At 42.1% G+C, this 17019-nt stretch overlaps 1 protein-coding gene across 2 annotated transcripts; it reads right to left on the reverse strand.

The window, feature by feature from the left end:
• Nucleotides 1–2483: 2483 nt before the first annotated feature.
• Nucleotides 2484–16638, reverse strand: ANKRD34B (ankyrin repeat domain 34B). 2 transcript variants are annotated; one of them, XM_042942350.1, is made up of 5 exons: nt 16559–16638; nt 15439–15580; nt 13563–13648; nt 11586–11821; nt 2484–4330 (listed from the first exon to the last, which is right to left on the reverse strand). In XM_042942350.1, the coding sequence occupies exon 5, from the start codon at nt 4306–4308 to the stop codon at nt 2764–2766; it is 1545 nt and encodes a 514-aa protein (XP_042798284.1). In that variant the 5' UTR covers nt 4309–4330; nt 11586–11821; nt 13563–13648; nt 15439–15580; nt 16559–16638; the 3' UTR covers nt 2484–2763. The 2 variants fall into 2 exon arrangements, with proteins under 2 accessions (XP_042798284.1, XP_042798292.1); XM_042942358.1 differs by lacking the exons at nt 11586–11821; nt 13563–13648; nt 15439–15580; nt 16559–16638 and adding an exon at nt 11097–11319.
• Between the last annotated feature and the right edge of the window lie 381 nt (nt 16639–17019).

Genomic DNA, 17019 nt, shown 5'->3' on the forward strand with positions numbered 1-17019 from the left:
ATCCAGGTGCCCCATTTTTTTTTTTTTTTTTTTTTTTTTTTTGCCATTCTTCCCTTTAAACAAGCTACATAGGAATCAAATTATTAGAAGGTTACATAGTGAATATTTAAGCGGAACAAGGGTAGTTTTATCATTTGAGATTTTAAATGGTTCAGGTACTTGATAACTGATGCGTACATCTCCACCAAAGAATATGCCAGGCAGGTGTTCACCACCTTGCCTGGACACTGCTTGGATAGGACACTGTCCCCACTTGTCTCTGTAACTAGGACTGCCCTATGTTCTCCCCAAAATTATCTTTGCTGTGAATAAGTATTAGCTGTACTCTTTGGAAATCCTAGCCACAAGTAACTAAGAATGGTACCTGTAAAACTAATGAATGAAGTGTCATCATACCTTGAAATTAAAGTTAAATTATACTTCTATGTTAAGTTAAAATATAGCACATGTATACATATCTGATTCCTGTTGAAAACATCTGTGACTTACCATTGGGATCCTAGTGATATAGTCCACTTAATAGAGTGAAAAGTCCCATAGGATGGTTTTGCATACTAACTCAAGCAACCTTAGCCCCTAACATGTTTTTAGGATTGATGGAAGACTAAGAGCTCTTCTAAATATGGCCTTCAACGGGGGCACCTGGGTGGCTCAATCAGTTAAGTGTCTGACTTTGGCTGAGATCATGATCTCGCCATTCATGGGTTCCACCCAGCTTGGGGCTCTGTGCTGACAGCTCAGAACCTGGAGCCTGCTTTGGACTCTGTGTCTCCCTCTCTCCCTGTCCCTCTCCTGCTCATGCTCTGTCTGTCTCTCTCTCAAAAACAAATAAACATTAAAAAAGTAAAATAAATATGACCTTCAACGAACTTTAATCCTATTAAATATTTTTTGCACATTGGGATGTGAATTGCATCAAAAGTTATTGTTTCTTAGTTTTCTATTTACTCAAAGTAACATGTGGCACAGTTTCTCCTGAGATTATGTTGAAATATTTATCATTAGTATTTGAAATAAATAAAAAGCAATGATAATCAAAATAACATTTAAAATCTTTATTGATACCATTTTGTTTATGAACTACTCTATTTACATATTTTTCCAGACTATATCCTTACAACTCAAAGCCAAGCACTTTTCTCAATATTAAAACTTGCAAAAAGGGTTTAGCTACCTATAAACATCAGGTACAATTCTAAGTTCTGAATCAAAAAATATTTCTAATGTAATTTACATTATTGTTCTTCAAAACATTAAATGGAAAACCTCCAATTATTTTTTTCAAATAAAAGCCACAAGAAATTAAATAATTACCATGTACATTACAACTTGCTTATATCAAATTACCAAGTATCATGCCAATTGTTACGATATCCTCTACTAATAGGCAAAGAAATAAAGTTGTATATGACAGTCATCAAATTAATATACTCAGGTTTTATATAATTTGACTTATTCTTTGTTGTAAAACTGCTAGATTGAAATGAGGATTTTTTGTATAAACACCACATTTTGAAATCAGACAGATAATATAGTCATTTTGTAACATTTTATGATAGTAGCATGGTATTCATTTATTTAATTAGAAGTTATTCATAGGTCCTAAATACTAGGTGATTGGAATGTCACGCGAAGGAAATTACCCTTATTATTCTTATTATATAAATATCTAATGATTATATATTAGAAATTAAAGATACTGTTTAATTTTGGCCGAATATTTAGTATATTTTGTAATTAAGTTTCTACTGGCTTTCTTAATTTTAGCTAATCTAAGATAATCTAATAATCAGCTTTTCTTTTCTAAAATGAAGCAAGCATATAGTTTCTATTTGTGATAAATTCCCATTTTTTGGTTGTCCTTAGAACGACAAGAGTAATTTGATATAAGTAAAGAGGAACACTTTTAAACCTTTTGCTTTATCTTGTTGTTGAGAACCTATATATAGGCTTTAAAAAATAATAGCAGGAATTAAAAGATATGGAGAAACAATTCCATGAAATTACATTAAAATCAAAATAAAGCAAAAAACAGCACACCAGCACTTCACATAGATTATTACTAGCTTGTAAAACTGATCTGTCACTTGGAGTTGATTAAACTGACCATACGAATATTGGCTGCCTAGTCTACTATAATAGGTTGGTCTTTTTAAAATTTGAATTAGAAAAAAATTTTTAATTTTAATTAGATTTCACCTACCTGCAGTCAACATTTTTTAAGAATTAGTTCATTCTTTCTTTATGCCTTAGGCTTTGTACCTTTGGCTTATTGTTCATAGAACATTTTAATAGCTGTCCCTTTTTTTTTTATGCTTTTGGCATCATGGAAATTACAATCTTATTTGTTGACTTTTAATGTTAAAAATATTTATTGATTTGAATGCAGTGTTTCCTAATAAAATATCTGAAAAACCTGAAAAAAATTTTAAAGTCATCTCCACCACATGTGACTTTTTTTTTTTTTTTTTTTTTTGCTGATTTTTGCTTAAATTAAAAACTTGGACCATATGAAGATTGTTAAATATTAGAGGTTTTGAGAAGTATAGCTTTAATTTTGTTTGAGAGAATTTCCTTAGCAGAAACTATGTATTATTTGTGTGTCCACGGTACCTAATATGATACACAGTATATTTTGATACCTCTAACAATTATGGACTAACCAATTATAGGATTTTAAAAGATGAACATTTGAGATTTATTTTCTGGTTCTATATTTCTCTGATGTAGACATTTGAACAAAATGTGCTTTCTAGTCATCTCTTAAAAATTTACTAATTGCTTAATTTGTTCTGTTTGCAGTGATTGTCTCCTTAACAACATTTTTTTACTTTTGAATTCTTTGGGGAACATAGGAACTGTTGGCATTAGCACTTTTTGACCACAAGAAAGGAGGCTGGAAATCTTATTATTGACATTGATATCAGAGATGGGGGGATGAGGATTCACATTTAAGGGTGGCAGAAATCCTGGTCTGGCTTGCGTGATACCGTGATCTAAAGGGAAAGCTCCTGAACCACGCCTTTCTAAAATTGCATGATTTCTCCTGCTCAAGGGACCTGGTGAGATATTCTCCAACAATTCTTTGGGCCCTGACAACAGGGAAGGAGACGGTGAGAGGATCTTTTTCTTTCCTATAAGTGCTTTGCCATCTTCTAAAGTTGCAGGGGTAAGACCAGCCGAGAGCTGGGAATCAGAGCTGTAGTGATTTGCCCCTGAGTTTCTTTTTTGGACTATACTTCTTAAGGTGGAAGCAAATATCGTCTGGTTAGAGTCTGGATCTGGCTCAGCAGGGATTTCAATGCATTGCTGATTTCCTTCTGAAAAAAATGATTGATAATTTATTTCATCATATGACATCTTTCTTGAGCTGGCCTGATCTAAGGCTCTCAGCAAATGTGCAGTGTCTTTTACATCAATACTTTGGTGCCTAGTGATGAATCGCTTGGAAAGTGCCAGCCCATTGGTTTTGTAGGACAATTCTTCCTCTGGAGTAATATCCTGGAGCTCCTCTTGCAAGGAGGCCACTCTGTTTTGGTGCATGAATAAGGGAGGACTCTTGATCCAGGTTGGAGCCTGGGGTAGCTTGGGACCATTAGAGGCCACAGAAGCCTTCCTCACAGGGGAGCCTGGGTCCTGTGTGTCATCACTATTTCCTGAGAGCTCCAGACCTTTAAAGCCAAAAAGTGTCATTTCAGTTTCAGAAAAATGTGTAAGTGGCAACGAAGCTGTTTTTATGTCTATTTCTGAAGGAGTGGCACAGGAGGCTGGGGAATGACACCCATCCATATCTACAGGAGGCATATTTAAGTACTGTTTGGTAGTGTGCCTACCGGAGGGTGATTTTGCTGTCGTTATAATAATGACCTCTTTCCCTTTTGCCTTGCAAGCACTAAGTAGAACTTTCAGGGTCTCTCTATCCTCTGAATTTATAGCATAAACAAGGGCTGAGTAACTAGAATGATCTTGCAAGCTGAGATCAGCCCCACTGTTTAGGAGCAGGGAAACAACTTCAGGACCGGCTTTTTCTAAGCAAGCATGCATCAAAGCAGTTTTCCCAGATTTGTCCTGTATGTTGGGGTCAGCATTGTTTTCTAACAGGTATTTAACCATTTTGGCTTTACTGACACTCTGGTGATCAACATGTTTGGTCTTACAAGCGATCATTAAAGGTGTTTCCCCACGGTCATTGCTCTCATTAATGTATGCACCACCTTCTAGCAAGAGTCTTGTGAGGCGAAGCCGGCTCTGATGGACTGCTTTGATCAGGGAATTTCCATCACTTGAAATTTCTATACCTTCATCCATCTTCAAAAGTCAGAATCAAAACCTGGTTATCAAAGAATATGAAGAACAAAAGATTAGCCGGAATCCCAATTTATATTCATGTTGTTATTGATAATTTCTGAAATATATATGTATAGAGCAACAGTACATAAATGAGATTATGTTATTAATATAGAACAAAAAAGTAAACTGCAAAATAAAATAAATTTTGAATAGTAACAGCCTTTAGGTAATTATAAACTAAAATTTACTTTCAAAATCTTCATCTAGTACCAATGGAGTACTTCCCTAAATTCCACAATAATTAAACAATAATGCACTTATTTTCTACTTGTGAAAAATATTTTAAAAACAATACTAAAATGTAAATTGAAGCAAAAATTCCAAAAGTGTGTGTAATTGCAACTGAATCAATTAAAATATAGCATATTTATGGCAGATTAATCTAAAAACTTCTCAGGGTTAGATTACTTAAATGTGCTCTTAATTAAATAATGCAACTATTACTTAGATTTTCAATTTAAGGGCATTTCTATGTTTCTTTTAAAGGATGAAAAATCATTTGAACTACAAGACATTAAGTAACTGACATAATGTCTGGAACTCACACTGAAATGGGAATGGTGGGCATGTGATTATGCATTTTCCTTGATTTCATTATTTACATCAAACACTAGATTATGAAGCCAGCCACATTCAGTTGGTTTACTTTTTTTTTTTTTTTTTTTTTGAGAGGGAGAGAGAGTGCACATGAGCAGGGGAAGAGAGAAGCTCAGCAGGCTCCCTGCTGTCAGGGCAGAGCCTGAGGCAGGGTTCCTGGGTGGGTGGCTCAATCTCCCAAATCGTGAGATCATGACCTGAGCCAAAATCAAGAGTTGGACATTTAACCAGCCCACTGAGCCACCCAGGAGCCCCTGTTGGGTTACATTTTGACAACAGTACATTTGCTCTGAAAAAGTTCTAGGCTAGAAATGTGAGTGAGGTCATGTAGTCTTTATAAGCATTTTATTTTTTATCTTTAAAACTAAAAATTACTTTTATTTATATAATTTAGATTCAAACTCCTTCAACAGATAATTCCATCAGTTGATAAGAATTATGTCTTTAGGGGCTCCTGGCTGGCTCAGTCAGTAGAGCATGCAACTCTTGATCTCGGGGATGTGAGTTCAAGCCCCACACTGGGCGTATAGCTTACTGAAAGAGAAAGGAAGGAAGGAAGGAAGGAAGGAAGAAAGAAAGAAAGAAAGAAAGAAAAGGAAAGAAAGAAAGGAAGGAAGAAAGGAAGGAAGAAAGAAAGAAAAGATTGTGTATTATGTCTTCACCTAGAACTGAGGAAATGTTTGTTTTTGAATAGTGCTTAGAGCTGGGGAGAAAAATCAAATGGAGTTTATATTATATTTATTTATTTAAAACTTATTTATTTACTTACTTATATTTTTGACAGAGAGAGAGGGCACAATGATTGAGGGGCACAGTCAGAGGGACAGCGAAAGAATCCCACACAAGCTCCGCACTGTCAGCACCCACCCTTGAAGCTGGGCTCCAGCTCACCCTACGCAAAGCTCAAACTCACGAACCATGAGATCATGACTTGAGCTAAAATCAGATGCCCAACCAACTAAGCCACTCATGTACCCCAAGTTTATATAATATTTAAATCTCTTTTATTTAATGAAGTAGGTTTTAGAAATTGAGAAGTATTATTTATTCTACTCATTTACTTTTATTTGTTTAATGTTTATTTCTGAGAGAGAGAGCAGGCACGTGTGCAAGCAGGGGAGGGACAGTGAGAGGGGGACAGAGAATCCACAGCAGGCTCTGTGCTGACAGCAGAGAGCCTGATGTGGGGCTTGAACCCACAAACCATGAGATCATGACCTGAGCTGAAGTTGGACGCTTAACCTACTGAGCCACCCAGGTGCCCCTATTTTACTCATTTACTTTTAAATTAACAATATGGGACATGAGTTTTTATTGGATAATAGAATAGATAATAAATATAATGACTTCTTAACAGAAAAAGAGGTGAAGAGAACAGAAAGAAAATGAAGGGGGAAAGAAGGCATGCACACAGAACTTAATCTAACAGCTAGCTGTAAGCTCCTATTATATCTTGGGCATGGAGCTACAAAGGTACATGCCCTAGCCCTAAAGAGCTTACTCAGTTGTTTGGAAGAGACACCATATAAGCAGCTGGTTATGAGTTAAAGTCAGGAGAATATACAGACTTTGGTGGCTTGGGGACTGAGGGGCTCACAGAGGCCACCCAATTGAGCTGGGTTTGGACTGCTAAGAGTTTGGTAGGCAGACAAAGTAGGAAGACAGAAGTAGAGAATGTTCCTTGTGCAAAAACCTAGAGGTTTAAAATAGCAGTTATTTATCATAAATCAGGCTCTACTTATGCTGATGTAGCCAAACTTTAGAAAAATATTTTAGCAGATGGTAATAGTTAGGGTGAATGTGGCAGAACACACACCTCTACTTTTGCTCCTTCCTGAACAATCCCCTGAAACTAAAGAATTTTTTTTTTAATTTTTAAAAAAGATTTTATTTTTAAATAATCTCTACACCCAACATGGGAACTGAACTCACAACCCTGAGATTAAGAGTTACACATTCCACTGCCTGAGCCAGTCAGGTGCCTGAAGAATTGTTAAAAAGACATAAATTCACAAGGATAGCACGAAAAGGAGAGAAGACAACAGCAACATTTGGAAGCCAGAAAGCAGGTGGACCAGTGGTGACCAAACTAGCCAACCTGAAAAGGCTGTGCCTCAGGTCATTCGTGATAAAGCTGATAACTAAGCCCACAGACACTGCGGAATCCTCTAGAGAGGCAGTAAGCAGGGAGCTCTAGAACTGGGTGGGTGGTGGAGTGAATGGCTAAAATAATGAGGACTAGGTGAAAAGTTGTCGGAGAAGCAGTTAGATCCCTAAGTCCTTGCTATTCACAATGGGACCCTACCTTGGACCAGCAGCACACCATTCCCTGAAGCTTAATCTTAGGCTCCATCCCAGACCTACTGAACCAGAGCCTACATTTTAACTAGATCCTCAGGTGATTTAGATGTTCATTAAAATTTGAGAAACACTGCCTCAGGTCATTCCTTCACTCCAAGCCACTAGGAGATAGGATACTACCCATCTCATCTGAGATGTCCAGAGCTTTATTCTCCAGAAATGGTGAAACAGAAGGGCCTCTGGACTGGAAGACATCCAACATATTTGAGGACAAGAAAATAGGAAATAAGTGATTGGATGCTTACTGACCACCGAGTGACGGGACTCACAGCCTTCCCCCCGATGCAACTCCAAGAAGCCTGGTAGCTGTACCTTTATTATTCAGTATAATATCATTATACTCTCCTCTCAAGAATCTGACCTGTCTTAAAAAAAAATACCTAAGAGTACTAACCACAGGGATTCCTTAACACGCCACCCAGATCATCCTACAGTGAGGTTTAAAGATTATAAGCCTTGGGGCACCTGGGTGGCTCAGTTGGTTAAGCAGCCAGCTCTTGATTTAGGCTCAGGCCATGATCTCACAGTTGTGAGATAGAGCTCTGTGTCTGGTTCTGAGCTGGGCAGATTCTCTTTCTGCCCCTCCCTTGCTTGCTCTTTCTCACTTTCTCTCTCTCAAAAAAAAAGAAAGAAAAAAAGAAAGGAAGGAAGGAAGGAAGAAGGAAAATAAAGAAAGAAAAGAAAAGAAAGATTACAAGCCTCACCCATGTGCTCAAGGCTTCTCATCAGCTTTTTATTTTTTTAATTTTTTTTAAAATTTACTTTTGAGACAGAGACAGAGCATGAGTGGGGGAGGGGCAGAGAGAGGGAGACAGAATCTGAAGCAGGCTCCAGGCTCTGAGCTGTCAACACACAGCCTTATTTTTATTTTTTCTAATATTTATTTATCTGAGAGAGAAAGAGTGCATGCATGGGAGCAGGGGTGGGGCACAGAGAGAGACAGAGAGAGAGAGAGAGAGAGAGAGAGAATCCCAAGCAGGCTCTGAGCTTTCATCACAGAGCCCAGTGTGGGGCTTGATCTCACGAAACATGAGATCATGACCTGAGCTGAAATCAAGAGCAGAAGCTTAACCGACTGACCCATCCAGGTGCCCCTTCATCAGCTTTTTAAATCAAGCCTTTTAATTATGAACAGATAATAAAAAACAAAACAAAACAAAACAAGCCTCTTACCTTAAAGATAGAGACCAGAACAAATAGTAAAAAAAGGCAACTTGGAGGAAACAGGTATTAGCCAGGAAAATGAAAATTTCGAAACCTTACTATCCTCAAAGAGATAAGACGATGTTGTAACCATGAAACAAAAATAAGATTCTATGAAAAAAGAATATTCAGGGGGTGCCTGGGTGGCTGAGTTGGTTAAGCATCTGACTCTTGATTTTGGCTCAAGTCATGATGTTGCCATTTGTGAGATTGAGCCCCATGCTGGGCTCTGCACTGACAGTGAGGAGCCTGCTTGGAATTCTCTCTCACTCTTTATCCCTGCCCACCCCCCTCAAAATAAATAAACTTAAAAAAAAAGAATACTCAGAGACCATAAAAAGGGTTCTCAAAAGATAAAAACACCATACAAACTGCAAAACTCAATAGAAGGGTTAGATGATAATGTTGATAAAATCTCTAGCAGTTAAGCAAAAAGAACAGGACAGGAAAAAAAAGAAAATTAGGGGTCTACACTAGGAAATCGAACATTCAACTACTAGAAGTTCTGGCAAGACAAAAATAGTGGGGGTGGGAGAAGGGGCAAACAGGAAAGGAAATGATGCCTGAGATCAAGAAAAATTTCATGCGTGACTTGAGTTTCCAAATTGAAGGTGTCCAATTAGAACATAGCACAATAGATGAAAATGGACCCTGGCCATGGCACATGGTTGTAAGTCTCTAGAACACTGAAAGCAAAGAAGATTTCACAGGCTTGGGGGCAGGAGGTGGGGAGTGGGGTGGATAAGTCACATGCCAAAGTATCAAGAATTACAATGGATTCAGATATATCAACAATAGTAAAAGACAGTGAGGAAAGTCTTTAAAAATCTGAAGGCAAAATGCTTCCCAGCTTAGAATTCTGTATCTAGCCAAACCGTCAGTCAAGATTGGAGATATACTCTTAATAATCTACTGAAGGATATAATCTACCAAGATGAAACAGTAGAACAAGAAAGATGAAACAAGGTACCAGAGGCTGGAGATCATCTTAGAGGAGAAGCACAAGAAATCCCAGGAAGATGGTGAAGGGCCAGGATAATGGATGTGCACAGACATCATCTCTGAGATCATACTATCATTTTACCATCTTCTTAACTGAGAACCAGATGCCCAGGTGAGCCTGCCCTCAGTTCTTATCTCTACTTTCTTCGTCCTGACCACGTCTCTCCTCCCTCCTCTATACTCTGCTTTCTGGGGCATCCGGTGCCACTATTTTTAGCTCTGCTCAATTGTTCTGCTTTGACCTGCTTCGAGACCTGGGGATAAGTCATGGTGAGCCTAGGAGGAGAAGGACTAAACATTCATTCCCCTTGGATATCCAGAACCTGGACTATACTGAAGCCCTGCCAGAAGCCCTATAATGGTGAGCCCCTTGTTTCCCAGGACTCCTGCTCTTTCTCAGAAGGGGCTCTTATAAACGCTGGGCCAAACTCTGATCCAGAGATTGTTAAACTTACCTTCTCCTGAGAGCTTTAGTCATATATCGGTGCTATATGCCTTTCTTTGTTCAACTAATTTTGTGCTTGCTACCTAGTTTAACAATTTACTTAAGGATCATATACAAGTGGGAAACTTAAAAAAAAAAGTAATGATTAACACAGGAGTCAAGGGAAAGTTACTTTTTGGTGGGGGGAGGGAGAGCAATGCAATTAGGAAGGGACACACATTGCTTTCATTTTAAGGTTTGGTTAATGTTCTGTTTCTAATCTGGGTGGTTTGTTATTTATTTTATTATTCTTTAAAAGAACATATTTCACATACTCTTCTGTATGATAGTACTAATCTGTTGGTTTTGTTTGGTTTTTTTTGGTAAAATAGATCATGTATACAGACAAGAGCATAATAGCACTTACATAAGATATGTTCCATAATTAAAATTTATTTTTTTAGGGATGCCTGGGTGGCTCAGTTGGCTAAGCGCCTGACTTCGGCTCAGGTCATGATCTCATGGTTAATGGGTTTGAGCCCTGCGTCAGGCTTTGTGCTGAGAGCTCAGAGCCTGGAGCCTGCTTCGGATTCTGTATCTCTCTCTCTCTCTCTGCCCCTCCCCTACTTGTTCTCTGTCTCTCAAAAATAAATATTAAAAATTATTTTTTAAAAAATTTATTTATTTATTTTGAAAGAGACAGAGCAAGTGAGCAGGGGAGGGGCAAAGAGAGGGAGAGAGAGAATCCCAAGTAGGCTCTGCACTGTCAGCACAGAGCCTGATACAGGACTCAATCTCATGAACTGTGAGATCATGACCTGAGCCAAAATGAAGAGTCAGACACTTAACTGAGCCACCCAGGCGCCCCTCATAATTAAAATTTAGAAGAGCCATCTTAGATCATAACTTCTTACAACGTGGTATTATCAACAGTATTTATGCCTAGACTTTCTTACGCCTAGGAGTTTCAACTTGTGAGCTCCTGAAAGGCAGTATTCAAAAGAATATACTTATTCATTCTGCTTTAGTATCACTCATGATGTTAATAAGCAAAGAACAACATTCAATATATACATACATAAATATAATGAAAGTGAATGCTGCAATTTTTGTCTGCCTGTGCAACATTCTATAAAAGCTATTCCAAAGCCCGGCATACCTGCAATTTGGGACCTTAGGAATTTAGATTGGTTGACAGCTTGGGTCCCAACTGAGGTCTATTCTGAAGGCAAAGCATTTGAAAAGGGTTCACAAAAGAAATCCTTCAGCATTTTTCACATACAAATGGGTTTAATAAAGCAGAGATGTAGAGAAATTAGCTGCAATATAATATCAAATATAGAAACCATTTAGAAGCTGCAATTCTAGAAGAGATACAGTATTAGTCATGTAAAAACACCTTTGACCAAAAGTGACATTTGAGGAACATATTCAAATGAAAACAAGTTGCCAGACACCAGATTTCAATACTATACTCTCATACAGTTTCTACTTTTGGGACCAACCTTGTTTTGTTTTGTTTTGTTTTTAAATAAACACTCTTACAAGAATCCTTTGGAAAGACTTTAAAATCTTTTCACCCACCCTCATGTTAAAGGCTTTCTCCACAACACTAAGCCTCACCACTTTCTGTCATCATTTCTCTCACCAAGGTTGGTATCAGAAGGTTCTGAGAAAAGAAGGGGAGCTGGCCATGTACTTCCGGCTGGGCTGCTTGAGGCCACTGCCCCACTGTGGTCCTGTGGGAAGGGAGGGTGCCGTGGGCTCCAGGGCTCTCTGAAGAAGCTGGGCAGTGGCACCACCAGCTAGTGGCACCTAGTGAATCTGTCTTGTGGATGTAGGCATACTCCCTCTCCAGTACTCTCCTGAGCACTGGAGAACTGTCTAGAAAAAAAACAGCAACAACAAGGGCTTACTCTTTGTTCATTTTAAAGACTTCTAAAGCCCCTTGGGTTGCTCACTTTTTAAACTGTTCACATTTAAGTGGAATAATTCTAAAATTGTTTAAAATTAAGTTTCACAGAGAAAAAAGCTGTCAGATACTTTATTGTCCATAGATACACGTTTGGTTTCCTAGTGTCTCATAATCAGTACCTTACTGGAATAATCCTTTTGTCTTTATGCTTTTACTCTCTCTTAGTTCTTTTATCATGGCTCATTCACCTGCACATCAAAAATGCTGATATTAAAGTTCAATTTATCTACTCTTCATAGAACTAAGCCCTACCTGTGATGAAGATCCTTCTCAAGCCTATGATTATCCTACTTCAGAAATGTTCTTGCTTCCTGTCTCCTCCTGTGAAACATCCTCATTGAGCGCTGATACTATATTAACATTCAGTCAGACCCTTTGTTATAATGTAGCATATAAATAATCCACAAATGCAATTACACCGTCCAAATAGATAACAGTTCAACTGGAGAAAGTTGAGGAGTCAGACAAACCCAGATTTCCATCCCGATTCCCCCATGTGCTAGCTGTATGCCACAGTTCAATCTCTCAGCCTCTGTCTTGGGTTCCTCATCTGTGGGATGACAACGGTCTAAGGATCTACCGTTCATCCCCCGTAGGGGGTGGAGCAAGGTGATGAAATCAGACATCTAGAAAAAGACTTTCCTATCGTGCCTTAATACTCACTGTATTCTTCTTTTTACAAATTTTATCTCAGAATTTAGACTTCTTTTATTTTTATCATGTCTTTAATTCACAGGCTACTTAAATAACAGATAAAATATTTAAAATGTAGTTTTTTAAAGATCTATGAATAATGTTTTGTAAACATAAATGGAATCTATTAAGTGAATATGGAAAAAAAGAGCCTTAAATGTACTTTCCTTATAGTTTCCAAATAGAATAATTTCAGCATATTTAAGCTTAATCAACAAACAGCTGGACAGATTGCTTTTTATTTTAAAATTAGAATGTCTTTAACATCTCTTAGGATTCATCATGGCATACTTACTATACTCTTTTAGTGCCTCTCTCTACTCCCAAGACCCCGCTGAAATTACAACTTAGTTATTTAAAAAATTTAAGCAGATGCGTATTCTGAAGAACAAAGAAAACTTGGAGGACAGATATATCGTGAGAGGAGCAATTAATTTCAAACAAGCTTTGGAAAGAGAGTGGGGATGGTGGTGTACTAAACTGCCTCAGCATCCCAGAGGCTGCCACATAGAGCCACTAGGAGGTGGCCCCCACATTGCCCACAGGACCCATGAAGTTTAGGGGCGAGAGGCCCCAAGTGCCACAGAAAGTGGCAATGAGGCACAGGGCGGAAAATGAGGGTGGTTCAAAGTCTGTGGACAGAACATCTAGACCCCTGGGGAACTTTTTCCCACCCAAAGTAGAGAACCACTGTTCTAGGCAAGATTTCTTCTCTGAACAGATCCATCAGAAAAGCTGAAAATAGGGGATAAGGTGAGAGTCTATGGGCTGAACAGTGGAATCCCCAGATCTCACTCAGCCCTGCTAGCAGGAGACTAGAAGCCAGGAAAAAGAAGTAAAAAAGCACTGGGTCTTAGAATTATGAGCCCTATTAAAAATACCTGTTGATAAATGAAGCAATTCAAATAACTGCATTCGCCCCTCAGACACCCACTCCAAATGGAAATAGAAAGTTACCTGAAAACGTTATTCAAAATTTCAGACTTCACTTATGTCTTTTCTCTCCCTGGATGAATTTTTTGTCAGCCAGCTGTCAGCTCCTCCTGAAGGAAATCAAAGCTATTCAGAGTTACATAAATACCAATAATTTGTTCCACGCGTCTCTCCCATTTGGAGTCTAGGTTTTTAATTCCTTCTTAAGACAGCCCTACAGTGTTTGTTCAGTTAATTATATTTCAGTGATTAGGAGTCTGTAAAAGTGTCTGGAGTGGATCCCAGGCACCGCCATCCTGCATGTGCAGGCCGAAGCTTGGCCTGCAAGGGCGCTGGGGTTGAAAGGGCCATAGCATTCACCTGGCCTAGCACCCTATCACCCTGTTCCATACAGATGAGGAAGCCAAGGGAGGCAGGGTGGGACACCTCCCAGTCACTCCTCTTACTCCCCTGCTTACCAGGACTTAATTAGATCTTCCTGTGTCCTTTCTCTTGCTTTCTTATTTCCTTGCTTCTTGGATACCAGCTTCCCATAGAGTAGAGTTGTTTTGAGTACCTGATTTGGGTGGTACCAACCATGGCCAGTACCACATGGGCTGAGGTATTTAAAAAGCCATCTTGCAGATGATAGGCTTGGCCTTCCTTATGGCTCTTTTCCTGCAAGCCACCCCCATTTTCCTTGCATTCAGAGAGAGCTGTTCTTTTCCTTTGAGACTCTTACTCTACCTCCAAATAGGATTGGTGTTCCCGCCCATAAAGGGCAAGGGGGCTGGAAATTAACAAGGGCTTCAAGTTGGATTTTCAGCCCTTCACCCTTGCTCCAGGTTGTCATGTCTTTGTGCTGCCCGCAAGGGGATCAGAGCATGCTCACAAGGGGCAGCAGTCTATGTATTAGAGACTGGGGCTCTGTCTCTTCCCAAGTTATCAACCCTTGGGAAGCTGATCCTCTGAGATTCAGTTTCCTCATCCTAAAATTGAGATAATATCTACAGAAGATGATCATAAGAATTTTAAAAAGATCATTTGTGATTTAGGAATTAAAAAAAAAATACCAGTTTCTACACATGCATCACTAAATGTATATCCTGGGCTAAGGGGTCTGACAGTGGGAGGCCAAAGTACCTACACCAATGGGGTTTCCGCTTTCCATGAGCATAATCACATGGAGAGCTTATTAAAAATAAGATTTCTGGCTCTACTCCCATATATTCAATAGGGGGTGCTTCCTATGTACACTTGGAGAAAATATGTGACAAACTCTTCCTCATCCAGTCCCACTTCCTACTTGTCAGCCCGCCCGCCCCCCTCAGGCTCCTACCAGGCTGTCTCCATCATCCGTCTCCTGGAGGAGGCAGAGGGCAAAGATGACTGCCATAGCCTAGAGACGGATGAAGGAGCCCAGGGGTCTAGAGAAGAGTACAGCCCTGAGTTTGAATGGGCCAGGCGCTGTAGGTCTGCTGTTCTGCCCTTCCCAGACAGGTCTGAAAAATCCAGAGGTGTAGTGGGCAGCCCAAGGCCGGGATGTGGGAGCTAGTGGCCCTTAGACTGAACCAAGTCTGCCTGCCACAAGCAAAACGTGTGTCCTCTTGCCATGCAAGGAAAGGGGCAGAGCCAGAACAAAAGATGCATCTAAGACTGTCCCAGGAAATGTAATGACTTGCCAGGAAAAGTGTTCTTCTCTGGCACCGGCTTGTAGGAAATATTTCAAAACTGCCCAAGGGAAGGAGTAGCTGGTAAGGTTTGCTTTGTTTCCCACACAAAGCCAAAAAGGACTGGTGTCTTCTAGTTACTTGTATGTCCCCTAGGCCTCGGGGCTGGGTCCCCGGGGCAGCTACACCCCCACTTGTCTCCGTAGACACCACTCCCAGAGACAAACACACACAGACACACAAACCTATACCTGCAAGTTTCAGGGAACCAAGGTGATAGGATTTCCAAGCTGTTGAGGATTCTAGCTGTGTCTCCACAGTCCCCGCTGGCTCCGGGAACCAAGCTTGTTCCCTCAGTTTTTCCTGAGAGCGAGAGCGAGCAAGCCCTTGGTGCTGTCAGAGAAGGGCAAAGGAAGGTGACTGGGGCGACAGCGCCGGGGCACCGGTGGGGGCGGAGTGTGCGTTGTGTCGCCTCGTCTCTGAGACAAGACAGGTAGCTGGCGAGCTGAGGTGATCGCCATCCACGTGAAGGGGCTCCTGACCAGAGCGGCTGCGGAGCGGTCCCCGCAGCGCCAGTCCGGAGGACACGGCCCTCCCTTGGGAAATGGCGCGCGGGAGGGGAGCAGCCATTGCCCCCATCCTGGGGCAGGCGGACCTCTGGATCCCGGACCTCCCGTAAAGGGGTGCGGGGTCCAGGTGCCAAGGCTGTGAGCGCCCGAGATGCGCCGGGACTGGACTGCCCGCCCCCGTGTGGCTCCCATTTGTCAAGCCAGTGGCTGTAAACGGCTCCGCAGCCCCCAGCCCGCCTCCTGCTCCCAGCCAGTACCTCCCGCCTCCCGGCTGCCCGAGGCACCTGCGGAGACGCGCGCCAGTCGGACCCCCAGACCCGCGCGCTCCTGCGGCCTCGCGCGCGCCGTTCCCGCTGCGGCGCCAACACGCGCCAGCGAGCCCCTGCCCGGATGCTCCCCGACATCCTGCAGCCGCTGGCTGCCCCTATCCACCCTCCGGCGCTGCAAGGCCGAGAAGGAGGCGAAACCTGTATCTTGACGGGGTTCAAAACCGAGCCGCTGCAAAGCCCGAGCTGAAAACAGGCAGGGTTTGCGGGAGGCGTGAGAGTGGGCTTGAGTGGAGTCTGGACAGGCTCCTGCCCTCCAGCAGCCCTCCGTCGGCTCCGGGTCTCGGTCCTCGCTCAGGGCATCGCAATGTCAGGTTGCGCGGGAGCTGCGGGCTCCCAGGGCCTGGGCGTACCGGCCGGGGCTCACGGAGGCCGCGGCCCTCGGGTAGCTCCCTCGATGCCCTCCTCCCGGCAGCCAACACGGCGATCCAAAGTTTCTCCAAGTGTAGCCTGCAGAGACCGCGTCGCAAGCTAACCTGGGACGCGCTGTCAAGTCGGCGTCGGCGCCTCCCACCCTCGGCTCTGCGCGGACCCTCAGCGCGGGAGGCTCCAGGGTGCCGTCTGGGCTGGCTTGGCTTCGAAAGCTCCTCGGCTGCTGGAGTCGCGGATTCCGGTAGGTGCTACCCTGTCCCCGCCCCTGTTCTGCCGAGCGAGGAAGGCGGCGGGCCCGAAGCCGCGAAGCGTCGGAGCGGGGGCCGGGAGGCGCGCACCTCGCCAGACGCCCGGGCGGTGCGGCGTTTCCGCTGGGAGTGACGCGCTGGCTCCTCGCTGCACGGCAGGTGGGGGCGGCGGGGCCAAACTCTGCACGGACCCCGGGGCCAAGGTTTGTCTCTGAAGCTCCGCCCTTTGTCCCCACAAGTAGCCCCACCACACACACCCACCTCAACGCAGCCACCGCGCTGTGGCGGGGACGACTTGGCCCAGAGTAGGGGCGGCA

Source organism: Panthera leo, chromosome A1, assembly GCF_018350215.1.
Source record: "Panthera leo isolate Ple1 chromosome A1, P.leo_Ple1_pat1.1, whole genome shotgun sequence".
Classification (NCBI taxonomy): domain Eukaryota; kingdom Metazoa; phylum Chordata; class Mammalia; order Carnivora; family Felidae; genus Panthera; species Panthera leo.

Excerpts from the sequence above, each read along its gene's own strand:
- ANKRD34B (XM_042942350.1), bottom strand. The coding sequence starts at position 4,308 with ATGGATGAAGGTATAGAAATTTCAAGTGATGGAAATTCCCTGATCAAA.